Genomic DNA, 18,901 nt, shown 5'->3' on the forward strand with positions numbered 1-18,901 from the left:
TTGAGAGAGATAAGAGAACGAGAGAGAGAGAGAGAACTGTATTTTTTTTTTTTTTTTTTTTTGCAATCAGCAATTGACATGCACAGAATGAATTGTTGAGGTATAAACACGTGTCCTTTCCCTTTTTCTGACAGTCTATTTTATCCCGTTTTTGTAATTAACAAACAATCGCGTGAATTAAATAACCTGAAGAAATTACCAAATAAATTTTGAAATCTTCGGAATATTTAAAAACTAATAAAATAGAATGTTCATAATAATAATTTTTTTAAAGTATCTTTGAATCGCACACTATACCCGCATTTTACAATTTAACGAACAAACGTGCATGTGAATTTAATATGAAAAATTTCCAAAATAATTTTATAATTTTCGAAATATTAGAAAATTAATAAAGTATGCGTTTCGTAATTTTTGAAGTATTCTGGAATCAAATACTGAATTTACACATAAATGAAATCATAAAATTATTTAGGGCTAAATAATTACTGAAATATTAATTTCTAATTTTTATAAAATCTCAAAAATAATTATTGAAATTATAAAGTCATAAAAATAATTTTAAAGATAATTTAAATATTTATGATTTTTTTTTTCAATAAAAGCAGTTTTAAAGACAAAAAGAAAATGATATGACTCAATAATTAATAATACAATTAATCTTCAATCACAACCGAGTTACCCACAATTAATATAACATACAAGACGTAGTTGACATAATATCTACTCAATCGCTAATATTACAAAACGAACTCAATTTATCGATATCAATAAAATGATCGGCTTTCAATTAAACTTTTAAAAATAATACATTTAACTAAATATTTTTAGAAATTAACAAGGATTAATACAATACTTAACAATTAGCACTTTATCATTTAATAACACAAATACGTCAAACATGAATAAAATATGCCCTATTTTACTCCTTTCAAATCAGAAAATCATATAAACTTATTTAAATAATACTAATAATAATTTTGAAAAATACGGAATATCACAAAAAATCATCGACATATTTATGGTCAAAGGGTCAATAAAATGACCCAAAAATGATTCAAATTCATATGAATCATTGCTTATTATGCATATTCTAAAAACCCTTTTATTTCCTCCGTCCATTTTTTCCTTTTTAATGTCCAAAAAGAATTCACGTAATCCATATTAAAATCGATTTTTTTTTAAAAATATGTTATTCAAACAGGACACATGAAATATTTATTTACAGGACTCCGTCCGAAGTAGAGCGGGTAATTTGGTACATGACACGTGAATACGACACAAAATGACACGAAAAATACGGATATTGGTTTTAATTTTTGGTACACGAAACACGAATGTACATGAACATGAAATTACACGATAGATTTAGTGTCGGATATGAGTTTCAATTTAGGTACACGAAAGTATACAAAATATATTTATAAATTAATATATATAACACATATATAATATAAATATAAAATAAATATTTATAATTTTTTATAGAATACTATGTATATATATACTCTCCATATTTCATTAAATTATATATTAAAATAGATTTTTTACATATTATATGTATATATATTATATCAATTGTTTTTTTAATTTACACGAAAAATATACGACACGATTCAAATCGGATATGAGTTTATCATATGGGTACATAAAATGATTTCAGATCGGATATGAATTTCATATTTACGTATACGAAACACGAAATTACACGACACAACCCGATATCTATTACTTCGAAGGTGTTGACCTAAGGGGCGTTCACTTGAATGTCTAGTTGCTGCAATTTAAAAAAGGGGGAAATAACAGGTGCATTAAAATCATCAAAATAATTGGGTTTGAAAAAGTCCTGTAATTGGATCTAAAACATTCATAACAAGAAAAGTATAGGCATTCCTGTAGTTGTGTGTGTTTTGTAATGGATTGCAAGGGTACAGTATGCGTGACAGGAGCAGGAGGATACGTGGCTTCATGGGTGGTCAAGCTTCTACTTTCCAACAATTACACTGTCCACGCCACCGTTCGAAACCCTGGTTTGTCTTTGCCCTTTTTTTAACTTTCCCTTCCCTAACTACGTAGTTAGCGGAGTTATAGCCATGTTCGGTGGGTACGGGTGTGCTATTAATCTTCGGAATTAGTTGACGTGTGCTAAAGCTAACCCGGATACCGGATTAACAAAAAAAAAAGTTTGCGGAGTTATGCGAGGAGGCACTATGCATTTTTAATGATAGAGTTTTAATTAATTAATCAACTTCTGAAATTACAAAACTACCCTGCATTCACTTTAAAAATTTAAAATCCTTTGTAGTCGTTGTACGTAATTAGGAGCATTAAACCCTTTTTATAGCTTAAATTCAGTTAAAGTGCTGTTGCCTTTGAAGAAATGTTGGTTTTGATAGCATCCGTGTGGATGTTAGTGTATGTTATCATAGGCTAGGGGATCGGAGATGATGGTATGATAGAAACGGAGAGGTTATGTCGATGTAAAGTTGTGTAATGCGATGACAAAAGGTTGTTTAGCGAGATGAATTTGAGTTCGATTTGGTCATATATCTCTATAATCTACATTCTTGCAAGTTCAAACAGATAACCTGTAACTCATTATTTTTGAGCCACGGGCGGAACCAGGATTTTGATAGGGGGACCGGATAATATTTAAAGGGGACATATCCAACTTACTTCGGAATATTTCAAAAGTTTACATTAAAATTTCTTTAGATGAATTTGAGTTCAATTTGGTCATATATCTCTATAATCTACATTCTTTCAAAGTTCAAACAGATAACCTGTAACTCATTATTTTTGAGCCAAGGGCGGAACCAGGATTTTGATATGGGGGTCCGTATAATATTAGGAGGGGACATATCCAAGTTACTTCAGAATATTTCAAAAGTTTACATTAAAATTTCTATGACTTTGGACAGTTGGTAGGGACCGAGGGTGCACTCTGATTCCCCTAGTTCCGCCCTTCTTTTTAACCTCACTAATATGTGATTTCGCTACTCTTTTTAATGACATCCCATCACTATAATTTGGTTCCACATTTTAAAGTTTTGCTACACAGTATATGTATTTGGGAACCTAGATTGGATAACTTGTAGGCAACTGGGCTAGTAACCAAGTAATAGACGGTTCTCTGTTACTTTTTAAGGGAGATGGGGAGAGTTTTAGCTTGCAGCCATCAAAGTTCATCTTGCTGCCAGCATTCGGACTTTGTTCGACTATTAGCAACATTCGGAGTAGCTGTAGGTTCAATTATGAGTTCTTGCGTCTTCAGTCAAATCTCGTATCATTCCAACTTTCAGTGCATCTTGTTGCAGCTGACTGGGCCAGCATCCAGGGTCGAACAAGGGCAGTTAGATGACCTGTCTCACATATGAGTGGAAAGACTAGGAACCAAACATCATCTGAGTGTCATTTGAGTCTTAAGTTGTGAAATATGCTATCAGTGTTGGCCCGTGCCTTTTGATCAGTTTTGATCCCTTGTGCGAGTCCTTGATGTTTGAGCCTTCTTCATGATGGAATAGGTGGCGAGGTGGCCCATCCTAGCACCGTCAATTTTTATAGATGCACATTTTTTTATTGGGTATGTTCAAATTTAGAAATTTAAATAATCACGCACACATACTTGAATTGAGACTTAACCATTAATCGCTTCTATTACTATCTGGACAGGGTATCCGCTAGACAAAGCCTACATTTTTTGCTTACTTCAAAACTTTTCGATTATATTGCGTTATATTCTTTCTGTTTTCAGGAGACTTGATGTGTTTTCACAATCAATTACCAATGACAATAGTTACAAGCTAATAATAATGTACTTACATGTCAACTCTCAGTACAGTTGTAGTTGCAATTTTTTTTAGCTTCTTCCTAAGTGTCAGTGCCTTGATTTCTTTTTGTAGATGATGTCAAGAATAATCACCTGAAGAAACTTGAAGAATCATCTGATAGACTAAAACTCTTCAAAGCAGACTTGCTGAATTATGACTCTATTCTTATGGCTGTCAAAGGATGCAATGGAGTCTTTCATGTTGCCAGTCCAGTGCCCTCTAGCAGTGTACCTAATCCTGAGGTACGATTAATAGCTGACATGCTAACTACTACATTATTTGCCTTTCCAAAATAATTAGCGTATAATAATCAAGTTTTTTTCTATAAGGGGATCAAATTTGTAGCTAGTCCTTGCTCTGTCAAGCAGACTTATTTGTTGCTTTAATAAAAATCAACCAAGTGTTTCTCAAATATTTCCGGTGTAAAAAAGAAACAAAACTGCCATCTTAATTTGGCAAATGCGTCTATATGCTAAAAACTAATTGAATATGTTAGTCTATTATTTTTTATCCTGGAACCATGTACACACGTTCAACACCAATGTTGTATTTCTGATCCATTCTCTTCCCTACTCATCTCCCTCACAAATTTCAATTTGTGAATTTGCAATCTATCATTTTTGTTGACTCTTCCCTTTTCCATCCTTTCTTCTACATATAATTTGTTCACAATTTTTCATTCCATTCGTCCCCCATTCCATCCATTGCAACCATGCACAACATAGGAAGCCTGTAAGTATGCATACCTAATCATTTGCAAATCATTATTATTCGGAAATGACCACTTACTTTAAAAATAACGTATACTCCTTTCAGAACAAATTAAACATCCACTATCGTGATTTCCCAGAGTAATCACTGTCTTTCCATCATTGTTTGCAAAATGGCCTGAATGTAGCCTGAAAATATTGGTGGTTTAACTGTTTTACCGCTGGTCAGGGATGATCTTAGAATCCGCATGCCTTGTGTGAGAATTTGGTTTGGGCTCTTTCAAACAAGAAAATAAAAGCTACAATGCTTAGCTTGATTATGAATGAATAGTTTGGCCTATGGGCTTGCTACAGCGTGCAGAATACACACACAAAAATCTTCGGGGGAGGGGTAATTGGGACTCCAGGCCTAGTAAAAAAAAAGACAGCAGGCCTGGTGCAGTTTCAGTCATAAGTCATAATCAATATAACTCTGTGTTGCATATGAGCAAATTTCTGTCATTATTTACTATCTAAGAGCTCTTCTGTAGGTTGAGTTAGTTGAGCCTGCCGTAAAAGGTACGCTGAATGTGCTTAAAGCGTGTCTTGAAGCTGGTGTCAGTCGAGTTGTATATGTGTCTTCTGGAGCTGCAATTATCCTGAACCCCAGCTGGCCGAGTGGAAAGGTGAAGGATGAGACTTGTTGGTCTGATAAGGAATACTGCAGGGCAACCAATGTAATCAACTAAACTAACTGACATTTGACTATGTGCAACCACCACTTTTACTTGCATCAGTGTTGGAACAATTTTGAAGGTCTGTTCTTCAATAATATTTCTTTTTTGTTCTGTTTGTCCAGAACTGGTATTGCTATTCAAAAACAGAAGCGGAATCAGAGGCTTGGGACTTTGCCAAGAAGAATGGGATGAGTCTTGTAACTGTATGTCCAAACCTTGTTTTGGGGCCAATGCTGCAGTCCACAACAAATGCTAGTAGTATGGTTCTTCTCAAGCTTCTGAAAGGTACTTGGTTCTTCCAAAAGTATATGATTTAAACATTTTTTGCCAAATATATTCTTTAAATGTTTATTTGCAGCTACACAGAATGTGGTATCAATGATTAAAAGGTGTAGAAACTAGGTTTGACTAGCCAGTAGCAAACTTGCTGAAGGATGAACAGACTTGAAACATACGGAATTTTTTTATCATAAAAAATTGACATGCTTTGGGCACACATTTTAGTCTATGTATTTTCTCTCTTTTATTTTAGGTGCCTTGCGATTGAAATATTTCCTATTCAACCTAATGTTTCTGTAGTTGACAATTTCCCTATAAACAAGATGAAATGGAATTACTTTAATACAACTTGACTCCATTTAAAACTGTGGTGATGAGGGAATCCGGGTAGCTTCAGTGGGTAGGCAATTACTGCCAATTAGCATTGACCGAAAACTGGCAAAACATTAGGGAGTCACTTTAGAGTACTCGTGTTCTTGTTGGATATGTTTTTGCTTATAACTGGTACCATGGAGTTGGAAAACCTTAATAGCTTTGTCCTAATAATCTTGATCATACAGAAAAGTCTGAACAGTTGGAAAACAAGATGCGCTTGGTGGTAGATGTACGTGATGTAGCTCAATCACTTCTAATGGTATATGAGAAACCTGAAGCTGAAGGAAGATACATATGCACAGCTCACACTGTCAGCACACAGGACTTGGTGGAGATGCTGAAGAGACTCTATCCTGACCATGAGTACCCGAAAAGGTATAAGATGTCAGCATACTGTTAGCACACCCGAAACACTGATTTATGATTTAGTTAACAGATGAGTAATGAGAATACTTTACGGATATCTTCGTTCATGCTATAGTTAAAATGTGGCCAGCTAATTCTCTGTTTGGTCTTTTTGCAATGTAATATTTGCAGTTTTAGTGCTGGAGGGGTTGGTGAGAAGCATAGTTCAGAGAAACTTCAGGCCCTGGGTTGGAGTTTCAGGCCACTTGAAGAAACTATTGCGGATTCCATCGAAAGCTACAAACAGGCTGGACTTCTGGACTAACTTAAGATAATTACATCTCATAAGTAAATTTGCTGTTGCTCCTAATAATCTTGCCATGTCAGTGACCTTTTGCCATACTATATGCAGTTAGCTTTATCTTGCTGGCCTAATGATTTCATGTCATCTTTTTGTGGTAGAAATTCGAATTTAAAAACCGGGTCTTTGTAGTCCAAGTACTTGGTGATGCTTTCCATGATTGCAGTCAAGATTTTACCATATATATGTGATTTTATTGGTTTTGTCCTCTGTTCTTTCATCAGATATTGAATTCAAATCTAACTTTTCAATGTGAAAGAATATGCATGCGGCCTTTTAATGACAGTGTCAAGGTCGATTATTCTGTGTTCTGTAGCCAGGCTGCCGATTTTATAGTTGTAGAATAAGGTGCCATTTGTATTGTTGCAACTTGCCAACAGCTTTTGATCAAAAAAATATTTTTATTAGGGGTCTCGTCCTTGACAAACGATTGTTACAGCGTACAATAAGTCAAGCAGTCAATTACGTTAATAGTATCCATGATGCGTGCATTAGGATTTTTGGTGTGAATACATAGGATCTCATCGTTTACATGTACAACGAAAATATCTCTCTTTGTTAAAATGTCTAATCAATTTAAAGGTAGTTAAAATGTTTAATTAGGTTAAAGGTATTTTCCTAAAAATCATTTCTCTCTTCAATTCAGACTTTGCTATGATTTTCTAAGAAGTTGCTTTACAGCATAATTGTTTCCTCAAAAGTTGTTATATATATATATATATATTCACTTTTGATCGTTTCACATGGCTTAGTTGACTACGTATTTCAGTCAAATCAATACATACTCCTAAATCGGTGTCTTAATTGAAAAATAAAATTATCGGTCAAGATTTTCTGTTATAGAAATCAACCAATTTTTCAAAAATTATCAATAAATTGTTTGAAAATTAGTTAAAAAAATTTGTCCGATTTAACTGATTTCCGATAAACACCGATAAATCATCCGATTTTTTAAAATTCATCCGATACGCAAATCGATAACTCAACCGAATAATTTCGATTTCCGAAATCTGTAACATTGTCGAGATCAAACATACTTTTAGGAAGCATAATATAACAAGGAAAAGATGTGCAGCAACATAATAGATATAAAGGAGTGGAGGAGCACCACTAGAACAATTTGGTGTTGAATTGCTTTAATTTTCCAGGATGAAAATTAATTTAAATAAATTGTCTAAAAAAAGCCACAAGAATTTTGAGGACAGATGGTGATGTCTATTATTATTTGTGAGTGCCTTCCCCAAAACAGCCATTTTTGGGTCCCATTTCTTAGTTTAGTGTTTCTAACTCCTACCCACTACTGTCTTCAAAAATGGGTATACTGTTTATTCACCAAGATATTTTTTTGTCAGTGGAAAAATTCAAATTCCATACAAAATATTTTTGTAAATATAAAAAAATTATAGTGAATTTAAATGTTCTCTTGTATTCATATAAAAGTTATTATAGTAGGCTAAGATCATCCTCAAATTCATAATTAGACTTATATGTCAAAGTCAAATTAATTTCTGGATGAGCGTCAAATTCTGAATCTGAGAGGAAATAAACGAGTCTATCCGGGTCACTTATTTATGCTGAGAAAGAATCAAATTCATAATCTGACGATAAACACATAGACAACAAATTTAAAGTAACATATACAATAAATCATGAAAAAAATGCAAAATAAACGAAGTTTAAAATTTGTAAAGAGTTTGTCCAGGTCTATAACATCCAATCCCACAACTGAATAAGTACAAGACCCAACAACCCATTACAGCTGTGTCCGAAAAAACTAGTGATTTGGTACACATTAGTTGTTGAGTTGTATCTATAAAGGTCATACACCCTCTTATTCTTATTGATATGGGATGTAACAAACACCCCCTTTTATAGGATAACGTCCTTGTCGATTTCACAAACACACAAACGGAACAGTGACTCTGCACTTTTGGCCGGGTAGAGCTTTGATACCATTTATAACACTCAAACTCACAACTAAATGCATACCAGACCCAACAGGCAACAACCCAACAACCCACCACATGCCTGTCCGAAAAAACACACATTAATTATCGACTTGTATCCATAAAGGTCCCAAATCATCTTATTCTTATCGATATGGGATGTCACGGCCTCTTTAAGCATAAATTTGTATGATTGCACTATCATTGAAAGACTAATTAAAATTTAATAGATAATTTTTTTATTGTGTGTCAATTAACATATCACATAAAATCGGATCCGATTTATAAATATATTCATTATAAAAATTAATATTTATGTCATATATTTCGTGTCATATCGTGTACTCAAAGATTAAACATAAAATTGACACTAAATTTCAGGCAGTACATTTTTGTGTTTAGTATTTTCATGTCATTTATTAAAAATAAATAAATAAATAAAATATATTTATAAATATATATATATTAAATTTTCGTATCATTTCGGGTCGTGTAAATCGTGCTCTCTTCGAAATTGTTGGATGTCCAGTAAGGTGAGGTTTGGTTATGCTGACAACATCCAATTCACTAACTTTATCCATACACTCAATATTTATACATTCGGTCACCATCATTAAACATTATGTTTCAAAGTCTTCCCTACCATCTATTTTGGCTCTAATCGTTTAAAATTTGTTCGAATTATATTTTTTCATATCTTTCAAATTTATTTTTTGTCATAACTTTTTATTAATAGCAACATTGGTTAAAAGTGTAAATAATGCAAATACGTCTCTCTCATTCCGTATTTGAAAAAAGTTTAGAATTTACTCCCACTTATTTTATTGTTCTACATTTGTAACAAAGTTAGCTGCTTTTATAATAAGATATACATAAAACATAAGCGCCAAATATTCGTTGAATTATACAAAAATAATACTTGTATTTATAAGTAGTGTGTAATGCAGAGGCATACAGGGGCAATACAGTCTTTCCGTATTTTGTTAAGGATGTTTTTAGTTATTAATATCGAGTATGTTAAGTCACTGTAAAACCATATATGGTCCAGATATACATTTCTGATACATGTTCTTCTAACAAACTTCAGATCTAAATTTCATTTGCTGTGAGTTCATTTCTTATCATCTACATTCACTCATTATGGTATGAGAGCTTAGACTGGCGGGAGAACTAATGTTCGATTCCCAGCCACCCCCAACATTCTCATAATTTAATGTGTACACTGAAGGCAAATAATGCCCCAAAGATGGGCGCCGGTGTTTCACTCTTCGACCCATAAATGGGCCTTCGAGTGAGGGAACGTGTTAAATATATGATTCTATTGGGGCCTTCCTCTAACACCTTAAGATTTTAGATGAGCTGATTACTCAACAATAAGCGCAAAATGTATGTTACAACAAGGACGGTGATCCTTGTAGTTTATATATTTTCTCCGTCCCAATTATTTATATTGAACATATAAGAATTTTTGTTGACAAGATGGTGAGATGAGAGAAAAAAATGTAATTGAGCGAAAAAGATAAAGAAATTGTATAAACAATTGAGATCAATCAACATCAAATGAATACATTGAGTGATGTAAAAGAAAAGAGTAGATGTATTTTATTTTTATATTAAAAAAAATTTAATACTCCTAATAAGTTTTGAAATGTACAGAATTAATCGGGATATCGGGAAAAAAGTAGTACTCCCTCCCCCTCATTTATTTACAGTTTTTTTCGCATGTTTGACACGCATGCTATAAAGTATATTTCTGTAATTTAGTTTTATTTTTTTTATAAAAATTTGAATATTATATTTTTATTCAGAAGAAAAAAATTAAAAAAATTATATATAATTACATTTAACAAAAATATTAAAATACGTATCGAACCCGTCTCTTGCAAAGAATTTAGGGGACGTAGGGAGTATATATAAATAAGACAGAGAGTATTACACCAGACAAGTAAAACGGCGCGAGAAAATGAAGGAGGGAAGAGGGAGGTAAATGCGTAATTGTGATCTCCGTAACAAGAAGATTCCATTTTCGAACTTTCCAGCTTTTCCTGACTGTTCTGTTTGTGTTGTGTACTTGGTGTAGACTGTTGTTTGTAGCCTAAATTAACTGTTGGCTTTGTTGTAGCAAGTTTAATTTACTTTGTATTATTGCCTCCCCTCTCTCCCTCTCCGACCTCTCTCTCTCTCTCTCTCTCTCTCTCTCTCTCTCTCTCTCTCTCTCTCTCTCTCTCTCTCTCTCCTATCAATGCAATCTTTTTTAATCTCTCTTTAAAATCTCTCTCTCTCTCTCTCACCTCCCTCTCTCTCTCTCATTATCATAAATCTTGATTTTTAATCATCATATTTCAAAACAAATTTTAAACTACCACTACCCTGTCCATGTTCATGATCATGTGATTTTCTGTACATCTTTTCTGCTTATATCCTCTTAATAACTCAACTTTCTTCTGTTCTTTTTACATACCCATAATTATTATTTGTACAGTTGTTTGTTTCCTTTATTTTCTTGATCCTGTTGATTACTTTTAGTTGGCCTTGTTTAATTTTTTATGTGATTACTTGTGTAGTTCTTGTTAAATCTTGTTGTTTTATCTGTTTTGAGTGATTCAGACACATATAGTTGTGTTTAATATGGCTTATCAGGCAGGACCTGGTTCAGGATCTAGTTCTAGTTCAGGGTTTCACTACTTGAATTCTCCTTTTGGGGATACTACTCTTACTAAGGTCTTTGTGGGAGGCCTTGCTTGGGAAACCAAGAGTGAGACTATGCGCAATTATTTCGAGCAATTTGGGGAAATTCTTGAGGCTGTTGTGATCAATGATAAGAATACTGGGAGATCTAAGGGTTATGGTTTTGTAAGTCCTCTTTTTCGGGTTTTTTGTTTTGTTTTTTTGGCATGATCTTGAAATTAGACTTTAGTAGTGAGCATATAACTTATGTACATGGTGTTGGATAGTGCTGATCATATATTTTTAGGGCATTTTGAAAGTGTTTGAATTGTTGGTAATTGTAGTATGTTATGAGATTTAGTTTTTGTGTGATGGTTTAAAGTATGGTGATATTTTTGCTTATCATAGAAGCTAATAGTTGACTGATTTGAGGGTTTAGGTGACTTTCCGGGACCCTGAATCTGCTAAGAGAGCATGCGTTGATCCAAGTCCAGTTATTGATAGTAGACGGGCAAACTGTAATTTGGCTTCACTGGGACGACCTCGGCCTGCTCTTCCAGTTGGTACAAAGCATACAACTGATTAACTGTACAGTTTACATGTATACAAAATTATGTATTTGTACTCCCCTATCCTTTATTTTCAAATTACTTGGGTGTTTTTGTTAATGAATACAATACAAAGGAGTTTGATTTTCTATCTTTGATCAAGGATCGCACAATCTATGCGGCTGATTGTCCTTTATGATCATGTAATCTGTTGCATAAGTTTCTTGTATCAGTTTTACTACATTACTTCCACATTGTGTCAATGATATCCTCAAATTAGTGAACTCTATGTCATTAGATGATTATAAGCTACTCTCGGACTGGGTCTAGAATTAACGAAAAACTGGCGCAACTCAGGCCACATACCAAGTCTAATCTGAGTGTAGCACTCAAACTGTCCTTTTAGTAACTGGTTCCGAACAAAGTAACAAACTTAGATGTGACTAGAGTGGGAATGTGAATACCGAAGAAAAGCCTATCTTTTTCCAGATGTTATTTTCACAAGACATAAAGATATGAATGCTTCTAATAGAGTTATGCATATTACACATGGTTTTTTATATGTTTAAGATTGAGCATGGTAGGAGTACTTGTTTGGTCTCAATTAGAGTGCTTTAGGGAATATAAAAATAATTTATAATGGTCTAGACTCTGGAGTGAAACTCAAAATATGTAAATGTGTATTTTCCTGTGGAGTCTGTGTTTGTATAAGTTAGCAGAGTGTTTAATTAGTAAAATGAAGCAATAATTGTGTTAAAATATATTAGGATGTTATATGCAAACCGTTTAAGTTTTGGGTAATGCTTTTTCCAGTCGTAGGACGCTATAGATCACCATCACCTTACTCTGGAGGTGCGCCAGCTTCTCGTGGACCGTATGTTGGAAATTTTGGCTACCAACAACCATATTCCTATGGCCTTCAGCAAGGGTTCACATATCCACAATATGGGTGAGCAGTATACTTCTTTATCCCCATCACTATCACTTAGATCTTTTAAATATACTGTCTGTTTTATTGTTAGCTTTTGTCTTTCAAAATATTGTTCAGTAAAGAGCATATGCACACATGTTTCTGCTAAAAGGGAGTTGTGATTTGAGAACAACCTGCAATATTTGAGGTTTATGCTTGTGGCCCTACTGGCTGTTGCTCTCCGCATTGTTTGTAGTTGGTTAATAACATTTTTGTTCATGATTGTGGACGAATCATCACAATTTTAATGGAGAAGTCAGGAGTGTATGCTTAGCTCCACCCCTTGATATATTTTGCTTTGGCAATAAAATGATAGTAGCTTGTATCGGTCTCCGAAACCGATATGAAAGGTCTCCATGGGGAATTTCACAATCTTATTCATACCACTAAAACTCAATCAGTGTGCTTGTAACAGTGGAATATACATAATGTGGTTGGAAGTTGTAGAGGATATATTAAAAGATTAACATATAATGATCGACTACCTGTTCATGTAATAGATTTCAATTGCATTCTATTTACTAGACCACCTATATTCTTGTTACATAGGATCAAACTGGTCGAGGAACATGCACGGGATGAAGACTAAAAATTAGTGGACTTTTAGTGAGACTACTGATAAATGATTGTAAAACATATAGCCAACACCAGTTCCTTACTCCCATATTGATTGTGTGGAGTCTGAGGGTGTAGCCCTGCTCAGAGGCTCTCGTTGGCTGATCAGAGTGTGGTCAAAGGGGAGCCACTCCTTGCAGGGTGGGTTATTCAAGGGGTCAGTGGAATATGAAGAGTTGTAATTTAGGCCCAGAACATTCAAGAAGTTTAGTACAAGTTCTTCCTTTTATGATTGTAAAACGCTACAATTCAATTTCGAAATATAGTACAGTTAGACCAAACTATGTTAAAACCGTTCTCCTTAGTTGTGGTTTTCTTTTTGTGTTATTGCGTTATTTCATTTTTATCTGAGGTGGATTTTGTTGCCACTGTGATCTAACCCAGTGAAGATCTTTAGGATACTGTTTTGGGTTGCACCCATCAAAATAATTGCTCTCATGGAACGGTATAGTTAAGCTTGTATATTTTTGTAGTAGTGTTACAAAAGTTGGCATCTACTTGATTATGATATTATTCTACGGAAAGGTTATTTTGAAAATGTGAGTGATCTTATAAATGCTAATATTTGCAGTTATACGACATATGGTTCAGAGTATGTCTATCCACAGGTCAGTAAAACTCCAGGTTACAGCCTCAAAATTTGTTCAATTTTTTCCACAGCTTAAAATTTTGTGTTCATATTATGCTTAACGTCTGTAAAATGCATATATATTGTTGTCTGGTAGGGTGTTTACAATCCTTATGCTGGTCAGCAGTACCTTCAAATGTATGGGGTACCTGGAACAGTTAATGCAGCTATGTATCCGTACCATATTGGTCAAAATGTTACCGGTGGCCATGGTTACACAGCATTGCAGGGTTATGCATTGCCTGGTAATCAAATTGTGCAGTTAGGTGGACCAGCTGTTAATTCAATCACAACACCATCGATTCAAACATTTCAAGGTCCTGCGAGCAGTTTTTTTCCTAAACTTAATTTATCTTTTGAAATTGCGAATTCCACAATGTTGTCTGATTGAGCGAAAACATAATTTCAATGATATTTTTTTTAAAAAAATTGCTATTGTTTTGGCAATTTCAGGTGTGGTTTCGCCTGTTCCAGCACGACCACAGTTAATAATTCCCGTTCATTCTCCTCAATTCGTACAAAGTGGCAGTTCTGACCAAAATGCTGGTTGAAGGGATTCTAAGGTAATAAGTCTCGGTTACACTATATTTTTTAGGGAATTTTTTTATACATATATTTTAGAAAAGTTATAAGTTCAGTAGGGTCAGCCGCCCCCGCCGACTATATATTGGCTACGCCCCTGTGTGAATGTGCGTGTCAATTTACGCTCTACTGAGTACATGTTTTAGCGTGAGAGTAATATTGTTCTGCACCAGAACAACATAACATTTAAGATGCGAAAAATGTGTGGAACAATTGTTCTGCGAAAAATGTGTGGAACAATTTTTCTGCACTTTTTAAAAAGTGCATAACAACTGTTCACACGATTCTTACCCAGATCACACACCCACACACACATGTGTGTATCCTAAAAAAAGGGCAGAACAACTGTTCTCTCGATTCTTACCCAGATCACACACCCACACACCGATGTGTGTGTATCCTAAAAAAGTGCAGAACAATTGTTCTCACCGTTCTTACCCAGATCCCACACACACACATATGTGTGTGTATCGTGATTGGATGATTGTAGAAACACATTCATTAGTACCTATTTCATTACATGCAATAATTTTTTTTGTCTACTTAACATACACCGTTGCTAAGTAATTAAGTGTCGAACTCTTGTCCTTTCATTAAGAAATAAGTACAATTTTATGTTAATATTTGCAGTCGCCAAAGTTAGAAACCTAGACTTTTAGCATACAAAAATAAATAACATATAACTTATTTGATGACATTTTTCAGGTTCCCTTGGACTGCAGCAGGACTAAGAGCAACAGTACTGCTACTTAAGTAGCGGACTTAAAATCTTGCCTTGCAAACTATTCATTTTCTATTCTAGAGGTAGTTGTTCTGGATCAGGCCTGTTTTAGGTTAATATAATGTCAACATTCAGACCCCTACACAATATGCTCCAGCAGGAAACAAAAATAAAATATAATCACACAGTAGGCAGCTTGATCTGCATCTTGATCCATATAAGGCTCGGAGTTCATTTGAATTAAACGTTCATGCTTATCATGTTAAGGCGTTTTTTTTTTTATTTTTTAACTAAAGAACTGGCTAATATTATGCAGGTCAAATGTTTCATGGTCACCATAGAAATCACGTCTTGCTCCTGATGGTCAGGGAAGGAACATGGAAGTGGCAAACCGCTCTTCCTTCAAATTGCATATCTGGAGCCTCGCATTCTACCAGTGGTATGGATGACTGGTAGAGCTTCACAGATCAATGGTCAGGGGATGCTAGAATAGGTTTCTGGCACCTTTGTTTAAATGAGTACCGAGAATAAGCTAGAATCAAAATATGATTCTCGTATGATCTTCACCTAGCATTTGGGTGTAGATTGTTACTGATCGTGTCATTAGATGTCATTCAAAATTACTGTCCATGATCCAGGGTGGATTAATTGGTCGAAAACAGAAGTCATTAGGAACTCATTCTGCAGTTAAACGTTGGATGTTTGGATTCAGAGCCTAAACAGGGCTATAGGATTTTCAGTCCATTCTGTGTGTTGAATCTTCGATTTGGTTCGGTTCGGTTCGGTTTTAATGTGGTTTATAGTTGGGGGTACAAGTGTGTGTGGATAATTGTCAATTGCCAACATGTATATGACTGTGGCTACTGGATTTTCTTTGTTGCATTCTATGTACATTGATTCCTTGTAGTTATATGCAAACTTTTTGTTGTGGTGGTCATATATAAAGAAATCGGCGGTAGAAATTTTTGATATTTGATTTTAAATTATAAAAATGACACCAAAAATAGTATTGTATTGGACTTAATCTTACGGTTCCTTGTACGGTAAATTACTCCTCCACCGGTTCGAGGTTGTTATTTTTGATACAATAGTTAGATTAATATAAAATGTACGGTTGAAAATTGTTTTGCTGTGAGCAAAAGTGTTGGTGGAAAAAGTGTTGTCAGGAAAATTAAATGACCGTTTGATAATTTTTTTTAATTTATGTATATTTTGAGATATAATATATAAAAATAATGTTTTTGAGAATGTTTCATTGTGAAACTGATATATACTTCTTGGAAAAGGTATGAGGGACCTATTTTTGCTAACAGCAGCTTTTATACCAAAAGCGTTTTTTTAGAACAGCAGCTTTTAGAATTTATCAAACACTTTTTTGACAGTTTTTCAGTAAAAAATTACTGTAAATGTTCAATACCAAAAAGGGCCTTAGCCATGAAGACATGATTAGTGCCACATAAATAATCTAGGAGTTTACAAATCTTTTCTAATTGAACATACATAAAAACATAAAAATATAAATGCTTCGTTCGTTATAATTTTGAATTAATATTCCAACACTCCATCTTTATTCAAAATTGTAAAATGTATTTAAAAATTAAAACGACAATATACTTTCCATCATCAATCAAAAAAGCTGTAGCACTTCTTCGTAATTTTGGAGCATTTCTCACCATAAACATTAAGCACTTCATTGCATAATGTATTTCTCACTGCAAATATGTATTCCCTCGTTGCCGGCCAATATTTATCGTTTCTGAAAAAGTGTCTGACACACATTTTAAGATGAATATAAAATATAGTTCTGAATTTTTTTAAAAAATTTTCTTTTTGTGAATAAAAATAAAATGTTTAAACTTTTACTGAGAAAAAGAAAATTTTTAAAAAAAGTTATAAAATTATATTTTTTATTCATCTTAAAATGCATACCCAACACTCTTTTAAAACGATAATAATTGGGATGGACGGAGGGAGTATAACAGTTTTACCTATAAACGTGATGCCCTTCACAATAAAAATAAAATAACATTTTTTTCATGGACACATTTATCATGCTTTTTTTCTCTCAATCATTACCACACGTTGAAATTCAGTAGTCCTTCCGTCCCTAAAAACATTTTCTATTTGTGTTCAACACGTTTGTGAATGCACATTTTCAATTGTTAATATCTTTAATTTCGTATTAGTATTAAATATAAAAACTTCATTATATTAAAATACTCGTAAATACGAATTCAACAAGATCACTAATGATTATATTTCATCTTATTGATTAGATGTAAATTAATATTCAATCGCTTAACATAAATAGTGTTACAAGTCAAAATAGGAAAAGTTTAACGGAACGGAGAAAGTACCTCTTATTATTCGATCATTTTGGTCCTCATACGTGTTCTTCAAAAGATTTGTTGATCAATCCTTGAAGATATTAGTTTAATATAGTGTGAGGTTGCTTTCAAGAATTTGCATCTCCTGTTAAATTTAACCCTCCACAAATTTCAAATTTCAAATTTCAAATTTTCTCATGCTAGAAGAAGTTATAATTAAGCGGATCACAGATCCTTTAAGATAATTTAAACTATTAATATCATGTTGTTAATTTTGATAAAAAAGGAGAGAAATATAATACATTTTGGTGGAAACTTATATAGGCATACAAATCATATAAGCATGATTAGTGCCACATAGAATAGGTGGTTATAAATTTTGGAAAATAATTGACGTAGAGAATTGTGTATAAAATTTTGTACATAATTATACGTGAAGGGTTTTAATTAGAATGAACCTTGTATATACATCAACAAGTCCAATAGAAGCATCTCACATCAATTATCATGTCATTACGTAAACACTGCTCTAAATTTTTTATGATGTAATTGGTTCATCCGTTTTAATTTTGACCATTATTCAGCAGAGGTTTTGATGGTTGATTAAAAAAGAGACGAGGTAATCAGAGGTTAATTAAATTAATTAATTGGAGTATAAATTGATATGTTAAAATAACAAAATAAACATAATTTCTTAAAATATACTCCCGCGGTAGTACTGGGATGTTTGCGTTTACTATTTGCACGTATTTCGAGATTTCTATAAAGTATAGTCTCATGATATTTTTTAATTTCTTTTAATAGAAAATTAAACATAAAATTTTTATTCATAAAAAACTTAAAAAAATATTACGGAATTATACTTTAAACGAGTATTGAAAAACGTGTCAAAAAGTAATGTAAATAATTCAATGGTACTGAGGAAGTAGAAATTTACGGAAAATATGTAATTATTAATCAAATTTTTTCGGGAGAGTATTTTGTAAGAATTGATGGGAATATTAATTAATAAAATCGATTGTTTAAGAAATGATTCTGAACAGTGTTTTCAAAATTTTCGATTCAACCGATTAATCCCATACACCCGACCGGTTCGATTTTTGAAATCCGATTAATTCTTACGAATTTTCCTTTATTGGAGTACATATAATTATTTACTAAAATTAATATACTATATTAATTTAAATATGAATAGTTATATAAATTATGATATAATAAAAATACTCCCTCCGTCCCTCCCAAATTTGGGTGTGCCGCGGAATTTAAGAAAAATGATAAAGT

At 33.3% G+C, this 18,901-nt stretch overlaps 2 protein-coding genes across 2 annotated transcripts; both read left to right on the forward strand.

The window, feature by feature from the left end:
- Positions 1–1,760: 1,760 nt before the first annotated feature.
- LOC141709048 (cinnamoyl-CoA reductase 1-like) lies at positions 1,761–6,836 on the forward strand. Its single transcript, XM_074512940.1, has 6 exons — positions 1,761–2,030; positions 3,903–4,072; positions 5,071–5,256; positions 5,379–5,541; positions 6,096–6,285; positions 6,448–6,836. The coding sequence occupies exons 1-6, from the start codon at positions 1,916–1,918 to the stop codon at positions 6,578–6,580; spliced, it is 957 nt and encodes a 318-aa protein (XP_074369041.1). The 5' UTR covers positions 1,761–1,915; the 3' UTR covers positions 6,581–6,836.
- A 3,908-nt stretch (positions 6,837–10,744) lies between these two features.
- LOC141709049 (uncharacterized) lies at positions 10,745–16,262 on the forward strand. The gene is made up of 8 exons (XM_074512941.1): positions 10,745–11,415; positions 11,669–11,792; positions 12,591–12,726; positions 13,934–13,970; positions 14,088–14,307; positions 14,444–14,553; positions 15,278–15,376; positions 15,610–16,262. Exons 1-6 carry the CDS (start codon positions 11,191–11,193, stop codon positions 14,539–14,541), a joined length of 840 nt encoding a protein of 279 aa, XP_074369042.1. The 5' UTR covers positions 10,745–11,190; the 3' UTR covers positions 14,542–14,553; positions 15,278–15,376; positions 15,610–16,262.
- The last annotated feature ends 2,639 nt before the right edge of the window (positions 16,263–18,901 follow it).

This window comes from Apium graveolens, chromosome 2 (genome assembly GCF_009905375.1).
Source record: "Apium graveolens cultivar Ventura chromosome 2, ASM990537v1, whole genome shotgun sequence".
NCBI lineage: Eukaryota > Viridiplantae > Streptophyta > Magnoliopsida > Apiales > Apiaceae > Apium > Apium graveolens.

Bases quoted from the DNA above. Each gene is read 5' to 3' on its own strand.
- LOC141709048 (XM_074512940.1), top strand. From the start codon at position 1,916: ATGGATTGCAAGGGTACAGTATGCGTGACAGGAGCAGGAGGATACGTG. The intron at 4,073-5,070 runs GTACGATTAATA...GCTCTTCTGTAG, and splicing joins GCAGTGTACCTAATCCTGAG to GTTGAGTTAGTTGAGCCTGC. The intron at 6,286-6,447 runs GTATAAGATGTC...TAATATTTGCAG, and splicing joins GACCATGAGTACCCGAAAAG to TTTTAGTGCTGGAGGGGTTG.
- LOC141709049 (XM_074512941.1), top strand. From the start codon at position 11,191: ATGGCTTATCAGGCAGGACCTGGTTCAGGATCTAGTTCTAGTTCAGGG. The intron at 13,971-14,087 runs GTCAGTAAAACT...GTTGTCTGGTAG, and splicing joins CAGAGTATGTCTATCCACAG to GGTGTTTACAATCCTTATGC. The intron at 14,308-14,443 runs GTCCTGCGAGCA...TGGCAATTTCAG, and splicing joins ATCGATTCAAACATTTCAAG to GTGTGGTTTCGCCTGTTCCA.